This window comes from Halichoerus grypus, chromosome 3 (assembly GCF_964656455.1).
Source record: "Halichoerus grypus chromosome 3, mHalGry1.hap1.1, whole genome shotgun sequence".
NCBI classification, from domain to species: domain Eukaryota; kingdom Metazoa; phylum Chordata; class Mammalia; order Carnivora; family Phocidae; genus Halichoerus; species Halichoerus grypus.
This window is the reverse complement of record NC_135714.1, coordinates 157901808-157924155: the sequence shown is the minus strand read 5'-3', so window position 1 is coordinate 157924155 and position 22348 is coordinate 157901808. Positions and strand designations below refer to the sequence as shown.

The 22348-nt window shown below is 42.7% G+C and overlaps 1 protein-coding gene across 4 annotated transcripts in view; it reads left to right on the top strand.

Moving 5' to 3' along the window:
- Positions 1 to 22348, top strand: part of DOCK5 (dedicator of cytokinesis 5) — a 205822-nt gene that overhangs the window by 89878 nt on the left and 93596 nt on the right. For all 4 annotated transcript variants that reach the window (XM_078069500.1, XM_078069498.1, XM_078069501.1 and 1 more), the window contains 8 exons: positions 817 to 965; positions 3471 to 3606; positions 4952 to 5109; positions 6288 to 6369; positions 8675 to 8804; positions 11901 to 11973; positions 15451 to 15593; positions 18559 to 18684. In XM_078069500.1, the coding sequence (XP_077925626.1) occupies positions 817 to 965; positions 3471 to 3606; positions 4952 to 5109; positions 6288 to 6369; positions 8675 to 8804; positions 11901 to 11973; positions 15451 to 15593; positions 18559 to 18684 (997 nt within the window). The remainder of the gene's footprint in view (positions 1 to 816; positions 966 to 3470; positions 3607 to 4951; positions 5110 to 6287; positions 6370 to 8674; positions 8805 to 11900; positions 11974 to 15450; positions 15594 to 18558; positions 18685 to 22348) is intronic.

Genomic DNA, 22348 nt, shown 5'->3' with positions numbered 1-22348 from the left:
TACATTTTATAGAACATCTAACTCCGTACCAGCTCCTAGGGATACAAAAATGAGCAAGCTCCTCGTCCTGTCCTGTAGGACCTTACGTCCAGGAAGAGAGACGGGCGAGGATGGTCTGGGTTCTGTGTGCCGGGATGGGAGTAAATTCCAGGAGCAGTGGGAGGGATAGCAGCCCACAGTTAGGGTTTTGAGCAAAAGACTTCTAAATTGAGACCAAAGAAGTAAGAATTAGCAATTAGCGCAGGTTGTAGTATGTGAGGAGGTGTGAAATGGGGTAAGTTTGGGAAAAGAGGAGAGAAGTGGTTCTAAGGAGAGGAAGTACCATATTGAGAAGGTCTGGAGCACTCAGGAGAAATGGACATAGCTTTTGCATGGAAGGAGTATAGATTTTTGAAGTAGAGATTGGTGTAAAATGTAGCTGGGAATATGGGCAGGACCCAAGATAGGAAGGGGTTTAAATTGTGATTTCCTGTGTTTAGAGGACAGAGGAAATCCCTGGAGGGTTTAAAGCAGAGTAGGGACATGGGTTGAACATGGACAGTTTGATATACTGATGAATCAGGTACAACCATCCATCCTACAATGGCTTCTCTGATTCTAAAGTTGGAATAGAAGATGGAATGGGAGTGGCCTAGAACAAAGCCATCCCTATTTAAAAAAAAAAAAAAAATCCCTTTGAAGTGCACCACTTACTATATGGCAAAATTAATTGCTTAAGTAACACCTTAGAAAGTAAGGGTCATGTCAAAAGATGCCGCCTTCCTCCATCACACCTTTATTTTCTGTTCTTTCCTCCACCTCATTTTCCCATCCTAGGACAACAAGACCATACTCTTCCACCAGCTGCAGCAGATGACGTACAGCCTGATCGAGTGGCGGTCCCAGATCCTGTCTGGAACCCTCCCCAAGGACGAACTGGCAGAGCTCAAGAAAAAGGTCACAGCCAAAATTGATCATGGGAACAGGTAAACCAGGGATGATTTCAGCGAGAACTTGGAAAGAGATGGGCACGTTCATGCTAAGGATGTGGCTCGCCATCAGCTATTGATCTTACAGTTGTCAAAGAATGATACTTACTGCTTTCTTTTTGCATTGGGAAACATTTAACTTTGTTGGAAAAATCTGGCAGTCCCTTGCATATAAGCCAGACCTTGTGCAGGATCGCTGTGTCAAGGAGATGACAGATGATCAGGGAAGATGGGACTTGGCTGCCAGACAAGACTGGAAGGGACAGCTCATTGGAAGGCACATTTTCTGAGGCCTGCATCGATCTCGGTTTTTATTCCAACAGTGGATTTTAAATCGGCATCAGACTCATTCTCTTTCTCTCCATGTTCCCTAACTGGGACCATGGTGTATAGTGTATGGAAACCAAATTTACAAGAAGAGTAAAACATATTTTTAGCCTGTTGATTACATCTCCAGTAACCGCTAAAGAGTTAATCACTTTGTTAATCTTCTGATTAGCTCAGGCAGATACATAGGTTCTAGACATCACTGCCCTTTGGAAAGTGAGAAATCAGCCAATTCATCAGTTAATGGTGGCCTGGGATGCATCCCTCCTGACCAGCTCCTTTTTTAAAAGACTGGGTTGGTTCCTCAGTTTTGTTGATGATCCGTTTGACATTTCCTTTGGTTTTCTAAATATCTTCAAGTTGTGCATATGTGATTTTTTTCCCCTTCCGCCTTTGCCTCAGGACTCTTGAATATACTTCTGACACCTGTAAAAATACAGCTCATTATCCTACTCACTTAAATTTTACAGACTCTGACAACTGTCTTCAGAAATAGCTGGAGTGAATATAGCATACAAGATTCAGATTCAACCATTATTCGAAATCTCCTATGTACCCTTCACATGTATTACTTGATTATAACCCATTTCGTGGTTGAAGAAACAGACCAAGTGAGCTTAAGTGATTTATTTCCAAGTTACAGAGATCATAAGCGGGGAAGTCGAAATTTGAACCCCAAACTTATGATTCCATGTTTAATGCTCCCTTCCTAGGGTTAAGAATGAACTGTTCCCTCCCTTGTCACTTGTCCATTCATAGGACTATAACCACAGGGGGTTTATTGCTAGTCACGTGCTGGGGCATTTCTTCACAAACAGCTGTGGTGGGCTGAGTCAGGTCCCTCCTTGCACCTGTGCTACCCCTGTATTTTTGAGTCTTGTCACAGTATGACATGGGCCTAGAGAACTCTGATCTTCAGCATAGGATGTTAATGGCCCACAAACAGACACAGCTGCTGTCCCACGCCAGCCTTTAGAAGCAGCTCAAGAAATGAAACTCCGTCGTCAGTGTGTCAGTGCTCCGTCTCTGAGCCGTCAGCAAGACCCATAGCTCCTGCGTCTGGGTGGCCTGTGGGTCTGGCTGCCGTGGAAAGGAACCTGCCAGATGTAATCTCCTTGATGGAGATGCTATAAAACAGGGAGGGGAGGGTAATTAGACGTTTTTGCTTTTTTCCCAAAGACTTGGCACATTTCACTATTATCCCTCCGCTTTCTCGCTGTTTGGACACCCCTGCTCCCAAGTTGCTGGTTCCTGGAATGTACGCTGGGCATTCAGATAGCAGTATCCTGTTTCCACCGCAGTCCCCAACGTCCTGGAACGAAGCACATCTTTTTTTCTACTTCTTTGTGCACATTGGGCATAAGAGCCTGGGTAGGGATTGTGCCTTGCCTAGACCATATGGCTCTTCTCCTGTGTAACACTCGGAGCTACAGCTTAACACAGCCAGGCGTGTTCTCGTGCCGGTTGCTGCAATAAGACCTGCCATGTACGGAGAGTGTGCTAAATACTAGATACTGCGTTATGTGCTTTACATGTTATCTCATTAAATTCTTGCAGCAACCCTGAAGGGTAGGGAATATTTACAGATGAGGAAGTCAGGGCTTTGCAAAATTAAGTAAATTACCTGGAGTCCTCTTGCTAGCATGTATTCAAGCCAAGAGTCAAATCCTGATCTAAGTGACAGCAGAGCCCATGCTGTGAAATAGGTTATGAGATTCCACCAGCCAGGACGCACTTTACTGATCGCCTTGAAGACAGTCTTGAATTAAGGGCTGTCCTCAATATTGAACTTTCAAGGAAAGCAGGCAGAGCCCCTGGATGTTTGGTCTATCATTGTTCTTATGCCAAACAATAGAAGGTCAGGGGAAGAGGCATTGGTCAGAGGAATCTGGTCAGAAGGGGTGCCAGTTTTGTGGAGGTTCTGTGGAATAAATTACTTTGCATATCATATGAGTTTGGTTAACATTGCCATAAGTTTTCATAACTTATTTACCATAAGTTATGTGGAAAGGAGGCAGAAATCAAAAAGAGAAAAGTGAAGGAACTTGTTCTTAACTTGACTGGTCCAGCACCCAACTTTCTAACCATGAATCCTCTGGGTTCTTTCCTGGGGACTCATCAGGAAAGGGTATGTTCTTAATGAGGAGAACTCGCTGATCACTCCTTTCTTTCTAGAATGCTTGGGTTAGATCTGGTTGTGAGAGATGACAACGGGAACATTTTGGACCCAGATGAAACCAGCACCATTGCCCTTTTCAAGGCCCATGAAATGGCCTCAAAAAGGATTGAGGAAAAGATCCAAGAAGAAAAGGTACACTTCCTCCAATATGCAGATTTGAGTCCCTGAGATTCCATTTTTGCTTTTGTTTTTAATGAGAGAAAGGGAGTCACTGACAACAAGAGGTAGAAATGTTTAGCAAATCATTCATTGCCTCACTGAAAAGCAAAACATAACCAAAAAAATGAGGCAGCGGTGTACCTTCTGCTATGGAAAGATTGCAAAGATATGCGTTAATAGAAAAAGAACAAGATTCAGAACTGCGTGTACAAAACACCAGTCTTTCTGTTTCAAAAAGGGATGTACATACCTCTGTGTTTGCATATGCGTAGGCTAACTCAGAAAAGATAGGCAAGAAATTGATAATTAATCGTTGCCTCTAGGAAGGAGAACTGGGTGGGAGGGAGCCTTTGTACTGTGTAACCTTCTGTATTTGATATACATAATACAGTTTCCAAATTAAATAAAATAGTATTTAAAAATAAAGCATTTGAAAGGTTTTGAAAGTAACAATTAGACATTAAATAAAAGTTAGAAAAGTACAGAGAAAGAGAACAAGAAAGATCCCCTATAGTATGATGGCACAGACCCAGCTGTACTGATATTTTGGTATATAGCCTTCCAATCTTTTTGTTCTAATGAGTAAAGGCTTCTGTTTATTTAGTTTGTAGTTTGTTTCTTTAGTACAGTTGTGATAATATTTAATTGTGTTTCTGGATCCAATGGCTAGCCACACTTGAGAGTGAAGCCTTTCCAGTGGAATCTCTTGTTTGCAGTGAGAACTGTTCTCAAAAAAGAGGGATAATGGATCATGGTTTTTGTGCCTCTGAGGTTCATTCAGGAGCCGTTGTGAGAGATAAGAAATTCTTGAAGCTACTAAGCCATGAGTTGTCATCTTTAGACAGCACTTAACTGAATTTGCTGGGCTCAAGGCCCTGAACAAGACAATCTTTTTTTTTTTTTTTTTTTAGGATTTATTTACTTATTTGAGAGAGTGAGAGAGGAGAGAGAGAGCATGTGCACAGGGGCAGGAGGGGGAGAGAGAGAGAGAATCTCGAGCAGACTGAATGGGGAGCCTGACATGGGGCTCGATCTCACAACCCCAAGATCATGACTTAAGCTGAAATCCGGAGTCGGATGCTTAACCAACTGAGCCACCCAGGCGCCCCATGAGCAGGACAGTCTTGATCATCCAAATCATAGTGATTGTATTTTGCTCACTTGATCATCTGGCCACGTACACACACTTTGTTCTCAGTCGGTGCTTCTCCCCTCAAGTGGCAATTATATTTGTCCCCCATTTGCTGGCCTGTGACTTTGCCATTGTTCCCCATTTGCTGAAACCAAGAGGCTTTTCTGTCTTTTCCTCTGCGTTCAGTCAGTTCTTCAGAACCTGGACTTGCGGGGCCAGTCTGTCTTCAGTGCCGTCCACACCTACGGCCTCTATGTGAACTTCAAGAACTTTGTCTGCAACATTGGGGAAGACGCCGAGTTGTTCATGGCCCTCTATGACCCGGACCAGTCCACCTTCATCAGGTAGTGGAGTCCCAGGCCATCTGCTGTTGACCCTGCAGAAATGCCCAGCCTTCACTTGCCACCCACCTGAGGAGCCCTTTGCTTGGTTTGAGAGCGGGAGATAGAAAAGAGGGTAGGATCTCTAAGCGGTAGAAAATAAAATCCTTTGACTACTGAGCCTTTCTTTGCGGGAACAGTGCAGTGAAAGTTTGTGTACTCTCTGGGTCTTAGAATCACATAAAACTCACCAGAACATGGAGACAGGGACAAAGAGTTCAAAAGACCCTTGGGGGCAGGGTGAGGGAAGAATGCATCAGCAGAGCACAGAGGATTTTAGGGCAGTGAAACTACTCTGTATGATTCCGTAATGGTGGATGTGTGTCATCCTACATTTGTCCAGATCAGTAGAATGCAACCACGGAGAGTGAACCCTAAGGTAAACTATGGACTCTGGGGAGTAATGAGATAACAGTGTAGGTTCTTCACTTGTAACAAATGTACCATTGTGCTGGGGGATGCTGATAGTGGGTGAGGCTGTGTGGGGGGCCAGGAGGCCCGATATATATGGGAACTCTCTGTCCCTTCCACTTTGTCAACCTAAAACTGCTCTAAAAAATAAAGTCTGTCAAAAAAGAAAATTTTTTTTAAACTATAGAGAATGGTAATAGGCTTCGTTGACCCACAATCACGCTACTGCTTAGCTGAGCAGCTAAGAAAACAGATTGATTTTTGAGCAGATGGTTAAAAGTAGTTACTGACAAATTGTTTATTTCTATAATAGCAATTTTATCTGAGTGTGGTGGAGTAGATTCCAGGGGATGGATTTGCAATGATTATTTTAAAATTATATTCCTGATTCAGCAAAGCTGAAACTTTTATACAAAGAATTGGAGGTAGAAGAAAGATGCCAGGCGGAATCTGGTAGAATCCGCTGTGTGTGTGCCCATCCCGAGTCGTGCTCGTCTGGGGTCCACCCTGGGTGTGCCTCATGGAGCTGGGCTGCGTGAGGCATGCTCGGCATGCTCGCTTCTCCAAAGCCGGGAAACCAGGGAGCCGCCCCTTGGGTGTGACATTCGCACTTGCCTGATAAATTCAACAGAGCTTTTTGGGGCCTTGTACCCTATGAAGTCTGTGCCGAGGGCAGCTCCATTGCCAGTTAGCTCTTCATTAAGGATAATTTCTTTTTTTTCCTTCACCAGTGAGAATTACCTAATTCGTTGGGGCAGTAATGGGATGCCCAAGGAAATCGAGAAGCTTAATAACCTTCAAGCAGTTTTTACTGTAAGTCCTACCTTATGTTTAATCATTTTCTGTGCTTATGATATTAGCAGATGCACATGGTAAATATATGGAAAAACCTCAGAAATGGAAAGCTGAAAAGAAAAATCATCATAATCCTCCTAGCAGGAATAATCACTCGTTTATTCAGCAGATATTTACCGAGCACCTATTAGATGCCAACCATTATCCTAGGCACTTGAGATATAGCAGTGAACACATCAGATAAAACATCCCTGGTCAAGGAGCTTTTATCCAAAACGGGGAGACAGTAAGAAACGATGATCAAATAAACGAGTACGTTGTATAGAATGTTAGAAGTTGTAAGTACTTTGGTTGGGGGGGTGGGAGTTTCTGGGCTGGGGAAGGGGTGCTGTTTTAAATAGGTGGGTCAGGACAGACCTTCGTGAGAAGGGGCCATTTGAGCAAGAACTTGAAGTTGACAAGAGAGTGAGCAATGCTGATAAAGAGAAGAGCATTCTAGACCAAGGTTACAGCTTAGGCAAAGACGGGGATCTCAACTTTTTTGTTTGCTCATATTTTAATGGACTTTACCCTGAACTCCTCCTCTTTTCTAAGGAAGGAGGAGTGCTGCTCTATATGGGTCAAGAGCAAGGAAATTTATTGGGTTATAGCTTGGGGCATGATGACTCTCTTTCTCTTGGGCTAGAATTTTCTTGGGGTTCTCTCACTTTTTTATGACATGGGTGCTTGAAATGCCCTAGAGCACTGCCGCCTGCTCTCCAACAGACCCATAGGAGACACTCTCTTCCTTCTCTGCCCTCTTCCCTTAAGCCCACGCACATATTTTATCTCCTTATTTCTTACCACTCATACGGCAAGGAAAATAGAGTCTAAGGGAAAGCACCTAAAAACGTGATGCAGAGCAGTGGACCCAGTACAGGCTTTTCAGTCTTTCATTCGTTCTTTCATTTTTTCTTAGTATTATTCATTCCTTCTGTTAACATCCCATTTCTGGGACAAGCGGGGTGTGATTACTGCTCATGCGCTGACCCACCTATATCTTTACCACCTGGTAAACAAAGAGAAAGAACTTGAACTCTTCCTGAAACCTCCCTTCCTCAGTTCACGGACATGTGGATTTTTCCCTAAAACCAAAAGGCATTTATCAGTCAATGTGTACCTTTAAAAAAGCACATAAAAAAAGGAATTACTGAATTTTTGGTCCATCTTCTGGCCAATAGCATTTTAGAAAATCTGCATTTTTATCCCCTTTCCCCCACCCTCCTACCGATCAGGATCTTCTTGGGATGTAAATTTCATGTCTAGCCTTTTCAATTAAATAAAATGTGGTGACCACTTCCTTGATCACTCAACATTCTACAGAAACTTCTTTTACAAATGATTGTACTTTAGTAAACAGTATCAGTGTGCCACAATTTATGTAACTAGTCACCCGGAGTCTGTCTGTTATTAACAGAAGTCTCACAAAACCTAGAACAGAAATTCAGGGTTGATGCTATCTATCATTGCTATGTATTCCTACCTTGGAGACCTGAGTTAACTAAATTATGGAGGATGGATTTGGAATGACTATTTAGAAAGTAATTCTTGATTCAGTAAGGAGGACTTAGCTATTTCATGAAAGGAATTTGAGATGCAATTAAATTATTTCTGATTTTAAAAAGAATGAGATATATGAGCTCATTCATGGGTTTAATCACCCATCCTTAAGAATACAAACAAGTGTAGAATACGAACCACAAAAAAACAGAGACATTGCATCTACACATCTTTTATTAATCAACAGACACCCAGAAACTCTCAATGAATACCTCTCATAAAACAGATGAATAATTACAGGAACCAGCTCTATTAGAGTTGCCTCACAGGATTATTTGGAAGATGAAATGAAATATCACCAGCATGTGTAGATCCCCAATAAATGTCAGCGTCATGCGAGCTTTGATTTCATTTGACACTGAAATGCATCAGGTGCTCAGCCATGTCCTGGCAGAATATAAAGCAACAGTGACAGGTGTCCTGATTTTTAAATACCCTGCTTAAATTGATAAATTAGAGACTTTAGATTGAAAATGATCCGATTTCTCAATTTGAAGTAGGAACTGGGAAATCAAACAAATTCCTTCCTTTATAGGAATATAGTCATTTTTCTCTGATGCCATGGTAGTTCTTGGCTGGGTATGGGGGAGGGAGGGAGTCATTCTGCTATTCCAGCATTAGGAAATACGCTCGGAACGGTGTTCTGTTGTCGAGTGAAAAGAGAAACAAAGGTGACAGGGTGATGCAGCATCATCTCCTTTTTGTGCGCTCTCTGTCCCTTTAGGACCTCAGTAGCACAGACCTCATCCGGCCCCGCATCAGCCTCGTGTGCCAGATTGTCCGGGTGGGCCACATGGAGCTGAAGGAGGGCAAAAAGCACACGTGTGGGCTCCGAAGACCGTTTGGAGTAGCAGGTACAGAAAGACCCAGAGACGAATGTAAATGGTATAGTCACTGTAAAGGACAGCATGGCAGGGCCTCCAGCAGTTAAACATTGAACTTACGACCCAGGAATCCCACTTCGGGTGTCCACCCAAAAGAACCGGAAGCAGAAGGTTTCAAGATCCTTGTACACCCGGTCTAGAGCAGCCTTATTTACACTAGCCAAAAGGTGGAAGCAACCCACGTGTCCATGGATGGAGAAATGGATAAAGAATGTGGTCTATCCATACAGTGGAGTATCAATCAGCCTGAGAAAGGAAGGAAATTCCACAATGTGGATGAACCTTGAGGATGTTGTATAAAGTGAAATAAGCCAGTCACAAAAAGATAAACACTGCGTGACCCCACTTATATGAGGTACCCAGAGTGGTCAGATTCATTATGCGAGACAGAAGGCAGAGTGGGGCTTGCCAGGGGCTGGGGGAGGGGAAAATGGGGGGAGCTGGTGTTTAAGGGGAACAGAGTTTCAGTTTGGGAAGATGGAAAAGTTCTGGAGAGGGAGGGTGCTGATGGCTGCTCAACATTGTGAATGTACTTAATGCTGCTAAAGTGTACATTTAAGAATGGTTAAAAAAGCAGATTTTACCCCCACCACACGCACACAAAGATACAAGGGAGGGAAACCCAGAGACAGTGTAAGATGAATGTGGTTGTCAACGTGAGTATCGGACACACAGCGTTTGCTTGGGGCTCCCAGGTATGTTTTCTCGGGGGTTCTGTGTCCTCACCTAGACCCTGCCTCCTTTGTTTCTCCCTCGGTGCCCTGGACAGCGCCTTGTGCACAGTAGGACCATAGTAAAGCCTCTGTTGTGACTATTGGCATTCTCCCTGCCTGCAGGCTACATATTGATTTCAGTCCAATAAAATTCTCCCTGGAAGGTGGTTTGCCTGTCTGGGAGATTGACTCTTCAAAGGCAGCACTGGGTTTGTAACCTCTTTCAAAGAGGGTCCTTGGCTTTTACATCAAGCCCCACAGCCTCCTGAGAGGCCCTGCATTTTCTTCTATAGTTTCTTTTTTTTTTTTAAAGATTTTATTTATTTATTTGACAAAGAGAGAGACAGCAAGAGAGGGAACACAAGCAGGGGGAGTGGGAGAGGGAGGAGCAGGCTTCCCGCTGAGCAGGGAGCCCAAAGCGGGGCTCAATCCCAGGACGCTGGGATCATGACCTGAGCTGAAGGCAGACGCTTAACGACTGAGCCACCCAGGCGCCCTCTTCTGTAGTTTCTTAAATTAAGGAAATGCATTCCTGGTCATACATTGACGTTCTAGTCACTAAGGAGTTTTGAAAGCTATCAATGAAATGCCATAATTCTCTTGGAACAAATGGCCAGAAAATGTCAGCAAGACTGACCTTGTGGGTTGTGTGGGTAACGAGGCTTCCTCTGCATGAGACTATGTATATTGTCATTCCTTGACCAACCTTGCACTCCCACTTGCTGCTCAAGGTCTGCCAGTCTCTGAGGAGGGCACAGCATTACTCCTGATAGACAAATAAAATGAAATCTCAGAAAAGGGAAGGAACCCTAGCACAATTTAGCCGTCTATATGACAGTCCACTGAACTAAGAATTTAGGGCATACTTAAGGTCACTGCCATTCAAAATGGGCCAAAGAGATTTAAATATGAAGCTTTTGCTTGCTTTTCTGTTTCCGGGTGGGTGGGTGTGTACGGAGAGAACAGTAATTTCCTCTGAGCCTTGATGCCAAGCATCGATTAGCAGAGATCTAGAGTAACTACATGACGACATCGACAAATGAACTGCCCCTTGGAAGAGGGGGTGCACCAGATACGGATTTTTCAGTATTTTTTTTTGGAACAGTGTTTGCAGGGGTCTTTTAAGGGCTGACAGCAAGCTTTGCAGCACGCTTTCACCAACATAATTATTTCCCAAGCCTTACCCACTGTGGTTTGGGTCGCTTTGAGAAGGCATTTCCTTCCTTATCCTTTAGTTTTTCCTACAAGAAATGTCTCCTATCTCTGTACTTCTTCTAATCTCCAAACAGGTTATCTGGGGAGTGGATGGTGAGTGTGTGTTTTATGGCTAGATTGTAATTCATTAACCCAGGGCTCGCCTCTTGGCTGTGGGCCCTCCCTGGTCTGAACAGCTGTAGGATGGCCCACTTACTAGTTCTCCGGGCAGCAGGGCATGGTTGGCTTAAGTGATTTGGGCCCATAATCACTGTTGGGTTCATACCCTGGCTTCACCACATATAACTTCTGATCTGGGACAAGTTACCAACCTTTCCTGTGCTCAGTGTCCTCATCTCTCTCTCTCTCTTTTTTTTAAAGATTTTATTTATTTATTTGAGAGAGAGAGAGCGTGTGAAAGGGGGTCAGAGGGAGAAGCAGACTCCCCGTGGAGCAGGGAGCCCGATGTGGGGCTCGATCCCAGGACCCTGGGACCATGACCTGAGCCGAAGGCAGATGTTTAACGACTGAGCCACCCAGGCGCCCATGTTTCCTCATCTCTTAAAGTAGGGCGAATAATAGTATCGGTATAAGTAAGATAATAGACACAGTAGGCACAGGACCGTGCTGTATTCGTTGCTCTTCTTGTGCACAAAGCAGCAAATCGCTATGTGATCTTTTGTCCTGTGTTGCTGGAGCCCTGGCTCCCCTCCGTGTATGTGGAAGCTGGCTACAACCATGTCAAGTCCAAGGGACGGTTGACCCCTTCGAGCCTTGAGTTTCTCTCTCAGGTCTCCATTCTGTTGACACTCCTGACAAAAAATATGTGTGCTCTGTGTCTTTGAATGCAGGCTTACTAAAACAAAACAAAACCAATCTGGTTTCTGATTTCTCAAGAATTTAGCACTTGGTCGTGAGAAATTTAAAGAGCGGGTAGTCTGCCGGATTGATCTGAGAAAAATCCAAACCCGTGCCCGAGCTCCCGATGAATTGTTCTGCAGGCTGGGCACTGGGAGTCATCGCTGGCAAAGACCTCGTGTCCCCGCGTGGTATCTCTCTTCTCTCGTGTCCTGTGTTTGCAGATACCGTAGTTTTCCAAAGTAACTTACTGAAGCCCAAAGCAATTAAGTTCTTTAATTAAGTTTTATCTTTTTCCTAGTGATGGATATTACTGATATCATCCATGGGAAGGTGGATGATGAAGAAAAGCAGCATTTTATTCCCTTTCAGCAGTAAGTACTTTGGCATCGATCCCGGTGACTTGAGACCTGGATTAGTTCTTTGAATGATTTGTTAACACAGAACCAGGTGCTAGGAACCATTTGCTCAGTTACAGAAGGAAAGCCTCGTAAGCTGGAAGACTGTGAGATAGAAGCTGACAGAAGACTTTGTTCAAGGTCCTTTATATTGGGATCACATGGAGGAGCGTAAGCCTAGCTTTTCTGATTCTACAGAAAGGACCAATGGAATAGAAGGGGCAAATCTGTGTCTGCACCAGAAGCCGCAGAATGGTGCCCTGTAGGTGTCAGGAAGGCCAAAGTGTATTTGCACTCTTGTCTGGAGCAGGTATCACGGAAGACAAGGCATCCTGTTCTCTGGAGATCTTGTCAGAATGCAGAACGTGGTCTGGTGGGTCTGGAGGCTGGTGGCTGACAGGCCACCGGCTGCTGCTGCCGGACCGGAGACCACGCTTTGAGTAGAAGGCGTTTAGGAGGTTTGAACCAGTGATGCCTGGGCTCCTGCTGGCGGAGGGAAAGCCAGCCTGGGATGACACGGGAGGATTCCCTGAAACGTTCCGCTGAGGCCTCCCCACTGAGCTTCAGGAGCTGGAGCCCCGCGTGGGCGCCTGGGGAGTCGTGGGCCAGCAGATGTGAACCCACAGGGCTCTGAAGAAGCGTATGTGTGAACATCATGGCTCTAGCAGTCGTGCTCCCTTACCCCGAGCGCAGGTGGGGGTGGCCTCGGGGAGGCGGCGGACGATGCTGGAACGGGGTCCTAACAGGGCGATCGTGTCAGGTAGGGAAGGTAACTGTCTCAGGCAGCCTGCAGCTGCCACAGCAGATCAGTACAACCGCTGAGAATTCTGGAAACCAGCCCAAGGATGCTGGAATTAATATATGATTTTTAAACAATCATAGCGCAAATCAGTGGAGAAATAGCAGCTACGCGGAGATGAGTTGTTTGACACAATTAGCTACCCACTTACGAAACCTAAGTTAGAGCCTTGTCGCACATCGTGTGCCCCTGGAAATTCCGGGTGATTAAATGTGTAAGTGTAAGAACTAAAATCTTAAAATACTACAGGAAAATAGAAGTTTTATGGAATAGTGGTATGTGGGAGGCCTTGCTGACTCAGACTGCAAAGATCTGACCGAAAAAGAAAAATTGACAGGTTAAACCACACAAAAATGTTAAATAACTTAGGTACAGAATAAAATTTAGTAAAATCTTTGCAATGTGTATGAAAAAAGGATGAATATTGTTACTATATAATTAATAGAAATTCATAAAGATATGAACAGAAAATACTATATGTGTGTATATACACACACACAAGCATGCACACATACACAGAAAGAAATGGCCTATAAAATTCATTGAGAATCAATGCAATGCAAATTAAACAAGGAGGTTTGGCATTTGGTTTGACCGAGTTTTAAAAATATATACAATATCCAGAGTTTGGCTGGGTAGGAGGAAATATACAGTACTTATAAGAATATAAATTGTTACAGTGCATTGGCAGCCTCAAAATTTAGATATTTTGGAGAATATACTCCATAATTAACAGTGATTACTTCTGTTGATGTAACCAAAGGTGATTTTGCCTCATTTTTGTTTAACTCTGTATTATATTTTGTACAAAAAATATGTATTATATCTAATTTTATTTAAAGTGTAAAAATCTTTCTCTTTCAGTTTAAATCCCACTACCTTAGACCATTTTCTAAATATAACAGTGCAAATAGCTCTTGCTAAGTAGTACTTCCTTCCTTCATCCAGAGGCTATTAATAATTTTTAAATGCGCTTATCTAGTATCCTACCACCTATATACTGACCCTACCAGAATGTGGTGAGGTAAATATTTTATGTAGCTTAATGCTAATTTGAATTATGAAGTGACTCAATTTCATGAATGCTGATCCCAATATAAATGTATACATACCCATTCAAGTATGTTAAATGTATTAAGTGTAATAGATATAATAACTGTAATATTTTATTACTACATTAAGTTAAATGTATCAATATATTAAATATATGACTATATCTTAAGCATTAATGAGTAAATATTAAATAAATAATATATATAGAATAAATATGAATATATATTTAGATATATTAAAATATATATATTATAAACATAAAGAACTTTCACGTCTTTAGTGAAATGGATGTTCCTATTATATATACGTATAATGTTATTTATCACTATTATATGTGCATTATGTATATATGCATATTATATGTGTATATACATAATAGGAGCAGCATGCATGGATGTGAAAGTTACTCTGTTTGTTTCACTACTGAGGTGGGTTTCTTCCTTTGATTTTGTGCCCCCCTGCCTAATTTCTGAACCAGCTCCCATCGCGCAGCCATGTTGAACAGTGAGCCCTGAGATCGCCTTCACTGTATAATAATACGCGCTTTGAGTTTCCAAGGAGCCCGGCCCTAATTTGATTACCACTCGCTGTGCAACCAACAGCCACTGTAAAGCATTCATGATGCAAATCACAGTGTCTGGCTGTTAACTCCTAAGATTTATGGCAAATGCTTTCATAGCTTACCTCATCAATGAGCTTTACAGCGTATTATATGAGGAGAGTCTCCTGGATGGATTCTGCTAGTCCATCTAAGCGAGAGTCCTTTGAAGAGAGCCACTCAGATCCCAGCCATATTTGGTATTTGGTTTGACCGAGACATGGTAGTACGTCTCCCTGCTACTATCAGGGTCGAGATCAGAAGCCTGCAGAGAAAGCTGGCCTGCGTCACGGGCAAGAGAACAAAACCACAGCAGAGGGGGAGACTGCCAGGCTGATCCGTAGTTCCTGAGAGTGCTCGTGCTGTCGGCAGGGGCTGTGTTTGGGTCTTGGATCTCAGCCTGTGGGATCATGAAGGTGAAGCTTGTTTGCCGGTGGCTGTGCCATCGTCACTCTAAAGAGAGTTTGCCGTCACATGAGAATCTAAGAACGCCCTCCAGAAGCTACTGCGTGCATGCCGCTCTCGTCTGTGCGTCAAGTGTTGGTGCCAGATGGAGGCCTTTGAAGGCATCTGATCTAGGCCCAGCATACAGATGAGGATACTGAGGCCTGGGCTTATGTCAGGTAGAACCGGGACTGGAGGCCAGATCACCTGTCCCATCCCTCCTGCGGCTTCACTTCCATTATGTCAGCCTGTCCCACCTCAGAAAGAGCATTAGGCCTTGCCTCTGGTTTTGTTAACATTTGGCCATCAGTTTTGTTTGTTCTTAGGAGGTTTGTTTTTTCCTTTTTCCACGGGGGTGTTGTCTATCTTAGACACCAAATTCATCTTGGAAATGACCAAGATAGGCACCCCATGGAAAAATAAAGGAAAAGGAGAGTCCTCTCATGAGGTGGGTCTAGTGTTTAGATTTCCAGATTATTCCCATAGAACCCACCCTGTCTGAAGCTGTGCTATAGAAACTTCCTCTTTTTTCCTTACCTCTCATTTCTGATTTCCCCAGAATTGCAATGGAAACCTATATCCGGCAGAGACAGCTAATCATGTCGCCCCTGATAACATCCCATGTGATTGGGGAGAATGAGCCACTCACTTCAGTCTTGAATAAAGTGATAGCAGCGAAGGAAGTGAATCACAAAGGACAAGGTACACAGCCCTGCGTACTAAGCTGGGAGGGGGCTTGGGGGAGTGGCATTGGAACTGGGTCCTTGCACTCTGGCCCTTTTCCCTATCTTTGATGCAGAGCAGACCCTGCTGGGGATTGCTCACCTCAGCTTCCTGCTGAAGGCATTTTACACTGAAGAGTGCGGAGGCTGCACTCAGCACTGAATTGGATCACAGCTGTATTTTGTAAATTCTGTGGAACAAATTTTTATCCCATGAGTCCTTTTTCAGTTTTGTCTCCCCTTATATTAAGTAAAATTAAGAGGAAAGAGACCAAAGTAATACAAATGAACAGATATTAATTTTTTTTAAGATTTGATTTATTTGTTTGAGGGAGAGAGAGGGAGAGAGCGCGAGCTCAAGCCGGGGGAGGGAGGGAGAAGCAGACCCCCTACTGAGCAGGGAGCCCGATGGATGCGGGATCACGACCTGAGCTAAAGGCAGATGCTTAAACCAACTGAGCCACCCAGGCGCCCCTGAACAGATATTAATAAGAAATAACGGGCTAGCTAGCAAAACATTTTGAGTTGTTTTTAGTGCTTCCATATATCGTTCTGTTGACAGTTTTAACTAAGAAATTCCATTCATTGAAACTGCATTTTAGATTCAAATAATATTTTAAAAACTAGTTAAAATTTTAAAATTCACATACCATGATGGTGATGATTTGGGGATAATTTTGAAGATTGGGTCACTTTTTTTTTTCTTTTTTTTTTTTTTAAACCACCCTGTAACGATCTTCTACTGACGTGGAGGCAATCAGGAAACACATTATTTTCAGCATATTCCATTTTCCATATATTCACAGTTGTTCTGGGTAGGAAAGACATGTGAGGAATCATTAAGGAATCTGAAATACATTTCTGTTGTTTTAGAACTCCTAGCCTAGGGTATGATTTATTAGAGTGGAAAATCCTTATACTAAATAAATTGCTGTGTATATGTAATTTCTTTTTTTTTCCCCAAACAAAAATGAAAAAAAAATATTTGCTTTCTTGCTGCTTAATGAAGCAAGTACTTTCCAAATGTTTTTATGCTCATTACAAATATTTTTCGGTGGCTGGCTGCATGATACTCCATTGCTTGGATTTAAGAAAATTTCATCCCCCTAGGGAAACACTTAAGTGTGTTTTCTATTTTGTAACCATTATAAATTTCAATAACTGCTGTGACTACTTTTATACATGAAGCTTTTTCCATATTTAGGATTGCCTCCCCAAGAAAATTCCCAGAAATAGGACTCCTAGGGCAGATGATGGGAACAAGCTCAAACTCAGAGATAACACATATTACCAGATTGCTTTCTATCGACTTCTGCCAGTGGGTGCTGATTACCACGGTGCCTGGTTGGCAAGCTGATAGTTAAAAATCTTTAACTGTTTGTTGGGCGTCTGGGTGGCTCAGTTGGTTAAGTTGATTTTGGCTCAGGTCATGATCTCAGGGTTGTGAGATCCAGCCAGGTGTCAGGCTCCATGTTGGGTATGGAGTCTGCTTAGGATTCTCCCCCTCGCCCGTTCCCTGCTAGTCCTGTGGTCATTCTCTCTTAAAAAAAAAAAAAAAAAAAATCTTAAAAAAAAATTTTTTTTTACCTATTTGAAAGGTGAAAAGTAGACTTCCATAGTTCTCTTGCAGTTTTAAAAAAAACTACTTGAGGGGCGCCTGGGTGGCTCAGTCGTTAAGCGTCTGCCTTCGGCTCAGGTCATGATCTCAGGGTCCTGGGATCCAGCCCCGCATCAGGCTCCCTGCTCCATGGGAAGCCTGCTTCTCCCTCTCCCACTCCCCCTGCTTGTATTCCCTCTCTCACTGTGTCTCTCTCTGTCAAATAAATAAAATCTTTAAAAAAAACAATTTTTTTTAAATTTAAAAAACTACTTGGTGGTGAATTACCTACCCATCCTATGCGTTTGTGAGTTTTTCTAAAGTTTTCCTTCTCAGTTATTATGAAGATAACAATGTCTTATATAGAACATGTATTTTTCAATTTTTGATTTGTCAAGTATTTACCAGCTTCGTGTACTTCTTTGTGAATTGTCTATACACGTTCCATTTATTTGATGTTTTTCTTGTAATTTCTTATAGGTATTTCAGCATTTGTAGCCTGCCTTTCACTTCTTTATAAATATCAAAACTTTCCATTTGTGTATAGATAATTCTTTTTTTAAGATTTATTTATTTATTTTAGAGAGAGCATGCACATGCACATGCACACAAGTGTGGGAAGGGGCAGAGGGAGAGGGAGAGAATCCTCAAGCAGACTCCCTGCTGAGTGTGGAGCCCCATATGGGACTTGATCCCAGGACCCTGGGATCATGACCTGAGCCAAAATCAAGAGTTGGACACTTAACTGACTGAGCCACCCAGATGCCCCTAGAAAATTCTTTTTGTGTGTGATTTCTTCATTTGTCTCTAAACTTAGGAAAAAGGTTCATTTTATTTCTTTATTATATTAGGAATTTATTTTAATGAAAACGTGAGGTGAGAAATTTGATTCTCTTTTAAGTAGCAAGAAAATTATTCCAGCACATTTATGAAATTGTTGTTTCTTTTTTCAGGATTTGTTATGCGTCTTTACTATATATTAATTGCTATATATTATAGTACTTAATCTAATTGTTTCCATTGATTTATATGTATCTTTTCTACCACTAATACAACACTTCATTACAGCTCTACAATATTTTGGTATCTGATAAGGGCTGTCTTTACTCGTGTTTTTTTCCCCCCAAAGTAAACATCTGTTCACACCCCTGTCAAATTCTCAAGGAAGTCTTGTTGTGATTTTGATAGGAGTGTCATGAAAATTATAAGTTAACTGGGGGAAAAGTTACATTTTTATAATAAAGTATCTGTATGTTAATACAATGCATATTTTTTTTCAGCGTTTCCCTGTGTGTTTATGGTATAGATCATAAAGAGAACTAAAAGTTCATCCTTTATTTCTTTAAAGGACTTTGGGTATCTTTGAAGCTTTTGCCAGGTGACCTCTCACAGGTTCAGAAGAATTTTTCACACCTGGTGGATAGATCAACTGCAATCGCCCGAAAAATGGGCTTTCCTGAAATAATACTTCCAGGTAAAAGCTTTTACGTGGTTCACCTGTTATGCATCCTTTAGTTCTTCCTTCCATGCAGCAGTTACTTCTAATGGGACGGTTGAGGCAATGCAAGAACCTCTGTGGTCTTTAGTGACTCACATCTGTGGTATCGAGACAGTGGGAGACTTCAGGAGGGTTGCAGTACCCAGTGCACGAGCCCAAGATGATGCTTCTACATGTAGCTCAGAGTTTCCTTGTCACACTCTTCCTTTCTGCTCTGCACGAGCCCCTCTGAAATTCTTCCCTACATTATCCATTAAGGGTCGCTAATGGTAGCACAGGTTTTGTGCCCCAAAAGTGATTTGCCTTGTTGCATGTCCCTTTCTCAGGATGACATCACCAGCGTTGGGGGCTGCTGGCCAGGAAGCTCCAGCGAGGTCCCTGCTCAGCACAGTGTCCGCCAGAACCTTTGCCCCATTTGCTTGAACTGCGACTGTGTGCTTGGCTCTCCCCATACATGTGGTGACAAGAATGTAAACATTCTATGGTTTTCTTACTCGTTTTGTCTTTTTTGGCACCATATGTTGGTGATGTGCATATGTGTTCTCTTGATTTCGCTGACTTAACCCATTTGCTTTCTTTTTTCTTTTTTTTTTTTTAAGATTTTATTTATTCATTTGAGACACAGAGATAGAGAGAGCACGAGCAGGGGGAGGGGCAGAGGCAGAGGGAGAAGCAGGCTCCCCGCTGAGCCAGGAGCCCAATGCGGGGCTCGATCCCAGCACCCTGGGGTCATGACCTGAGCCGAAGGCAGACGCTTAACCATCTGAGCCACCCAGGTGCCCCCCAGTTTGATTTCTTAATCTTTATAGTAATAAAAGGAAATCATCTCAAGGAACTTTATATAAGATATATATATGTATTACATGGAGCGTATGTGTTACAAATATTAAAAGATGATATTACATATTTTATAGATAGGTAGATAGAATATATAAATAAGTAACCTTTGGCATGCTAGAAAAATTTTAGAAAACCATGCTGTTGTCTACTGCATAAAAATTGGGGTTCTTTTAAAGTAACACAACCTCTAATTCCTCCTTCCAGAGATTAAGGAGCAGTAATAATGTGTTGCCACACACATCGTCTGCATGTAGCAGGCATTAAAAAGGATGAATGGGAAGAAGAGCTATCTGTAAAATGGGGACCATCTTTTTCTTTTCTCGTGAAAGAAAGTGGTTCTTCATCTGCTGATGTTATCCCTTTTGGACTCACTCAGCCCAATGTGTCTTCATCTTTATTCTGTGAAAGTGTCTGTCTTCTTGTTTAAAAAAATAAGCATCGGTAATATTCCTATAACTGACGGCAGTATTATTACTACAGGAAGAATGAAATCTGAAACAATAAAATGGAGAAGTTTATTTTTTCGGGCAAAGTGAAATTTCTCTTTGCAGTCTGGCTAGAAGATTCTTTCCGATCTTCCTAGTCAATAGGATTGCCTCCCGGACCGCCAGAGCTGTCATAGGCTTGGAAAGTCATCTCAGACAATGGCTCCCAAATGCTGGTCTTTGGATCAGCTCAGAAACATTAAAATACAGGTTCCCACAGTGTTCCAGAGACTCCGATTCAGTTTGTAAGACCAGGGCTCCCCCAGTGATTCTGGTGATCAGCCAGGTTTGAGAAATAAGAGGTTCAGACCAAAGTTCCTTACCTTGTTGCTCCTCATCACCATTTGAACAGATTCCGGAGACATCTGAAGCCCTTCCCTCAGCCTGACTTTCCCCTCTAGCCCAGGTGCTCCTGCTGTCTGCCCCCGTCTGCACATCCAGAATCTCAGAAGCCATCGCATAACGTACTCTCTGTCTCTCTTTCTGCATCTGTCAGTCACCATCTGTCCTGTCCAGAATGGTGTCACTAGAGTCCCCCTAGAGTGTAATGTCACTAAGTCCAGTGGATATTTTTTAGCCTAAAGATTGTCTCGGCTTCCCTCGGCAGCACGTGGCGTTGTTGACCACCCCTTGTGGAACCGGTCTTCCCTCATCATCAGGGACCTGCACTCTTCTCTTTGTCTCCATTCCCCTTTGCCACCATGTCACCTTCGACCTTGCCTTTAAATGTTAAGAGTTCCCCAGTGTCTGGTCCTTATGTCCTCTGTTAGTTTGCTCGGGCTGCCCTGATAAAGTACCACATGCTAGGCAGCTTCAGCAACAGACATTTATTTTCTCACACTTCTGGAGGCCGGATGTCTGAGATGTCAGCGGGGCTGGTTTCTTCCGAGCCTCCCTTCTTGGCTAGGAGATGGCCGTCTTCTTGCTACGTCCTCACATGGTCACCCCTGGGTCTACTCTCTTCTTGTAAGGATTTTCCAAGTTTTATTGGATTAGTGCCCACTATATGTCCTCATTTTACCTTAGTCACCTGTTTAAGCGGCCCGTCTCCAAATACAGTCGCATTTGGAGGTATTAGGGGTGAGGGCTTCGGCATATGACTTTAGGGGGAACAGTTCAGTCCATAACAGGCCTCTTTTCCTTCTCATGCCTGTATTCTCTTCCTGTGTGATCTCATCCACTCACTTTGCCTCTGTGTGTCAGTTGCTTCTAACTCCGTGTCCGTAGCCTCAAGACCGCTCCTTTGAACCCATTACCGTAGATCCAACCACTTCCTGCCTTGGGACTTCAGTAGCTACTATTCCTACCTGAATGGATCTCTCTGCTCTCTTTAACTGGTTAATTCTTACTCACACCCTCCAGACACAGTTGGGACTTAGTGTTATGCCTTCACAGAGCCTGACCTTTTCCTTCATTTGTAATGATGCATTTTGTCCTGTGATTATCTGCTAATGCTTCTCTCCTCCACTAGACCGTAGGCTGTATGAGAGCGAGGCTGGTGCACGGCTCACCATTGTCTCCCAAACACCTGGCACAGTGCTTGGTACAGAGTAGGTGCTCAGTCAGTTTTTTAAATGAATAAGTGAATATTATCTCATCTGATTGTACCGTATTCAGACTGCTGCCTATTGTTGGAAATTGAGGATTTTCCAAGTTTTCACTTTTGTAAACAACACCACAATGAATATCCTTATAGATAAATTTTTGCTTACATTCTTAATACTGTGGGACAAATATTACCAGTGAAGTTGCTTTGTCAGATAAGGCTTTTAACACAAATTTTCCATTTCTCTATTGACAAAGCGTATGTCAATTAAGATTTCAAACTGTGTTGTATGAAAGGTCCCTTTTGCTTCACCTTAACCAACTGTGGGCAAGACCTTAATTTTTTTTCTAAGCAGATGAGTGATGAAAATGAAAAGTGCTCTAACTGTGCATCCCTGTGTTCTTATAGTGCTAGAAGGTTTTATTTTTTTACATTGGGAAGCAGTTTAATATAGAATAGATTTTGGAGTCCTTTTTATAATACCGAGACTTCCTGGCCAGGAACTTGGCATGCCTTTCATTCATTCTAGGTTTTGTTTAAGCATCTTACTAACATTTACTTTTTTTCTTCACTGTGGGGGCTATTCATTTGCTAATTAATTTTTAAAATTTTGTGCTGGACAACCAAGAATATGACAAGGGGAAATGATTCTGATAGTGGTAAAAACAAGCTGATTTAAATAAACGTAATGATTACCTGTAAGACACGTTGAACAATGCCTAGCATGGAGGAAGCACCCAATAAACATTAGCTTTTGTTATTTTCAGAT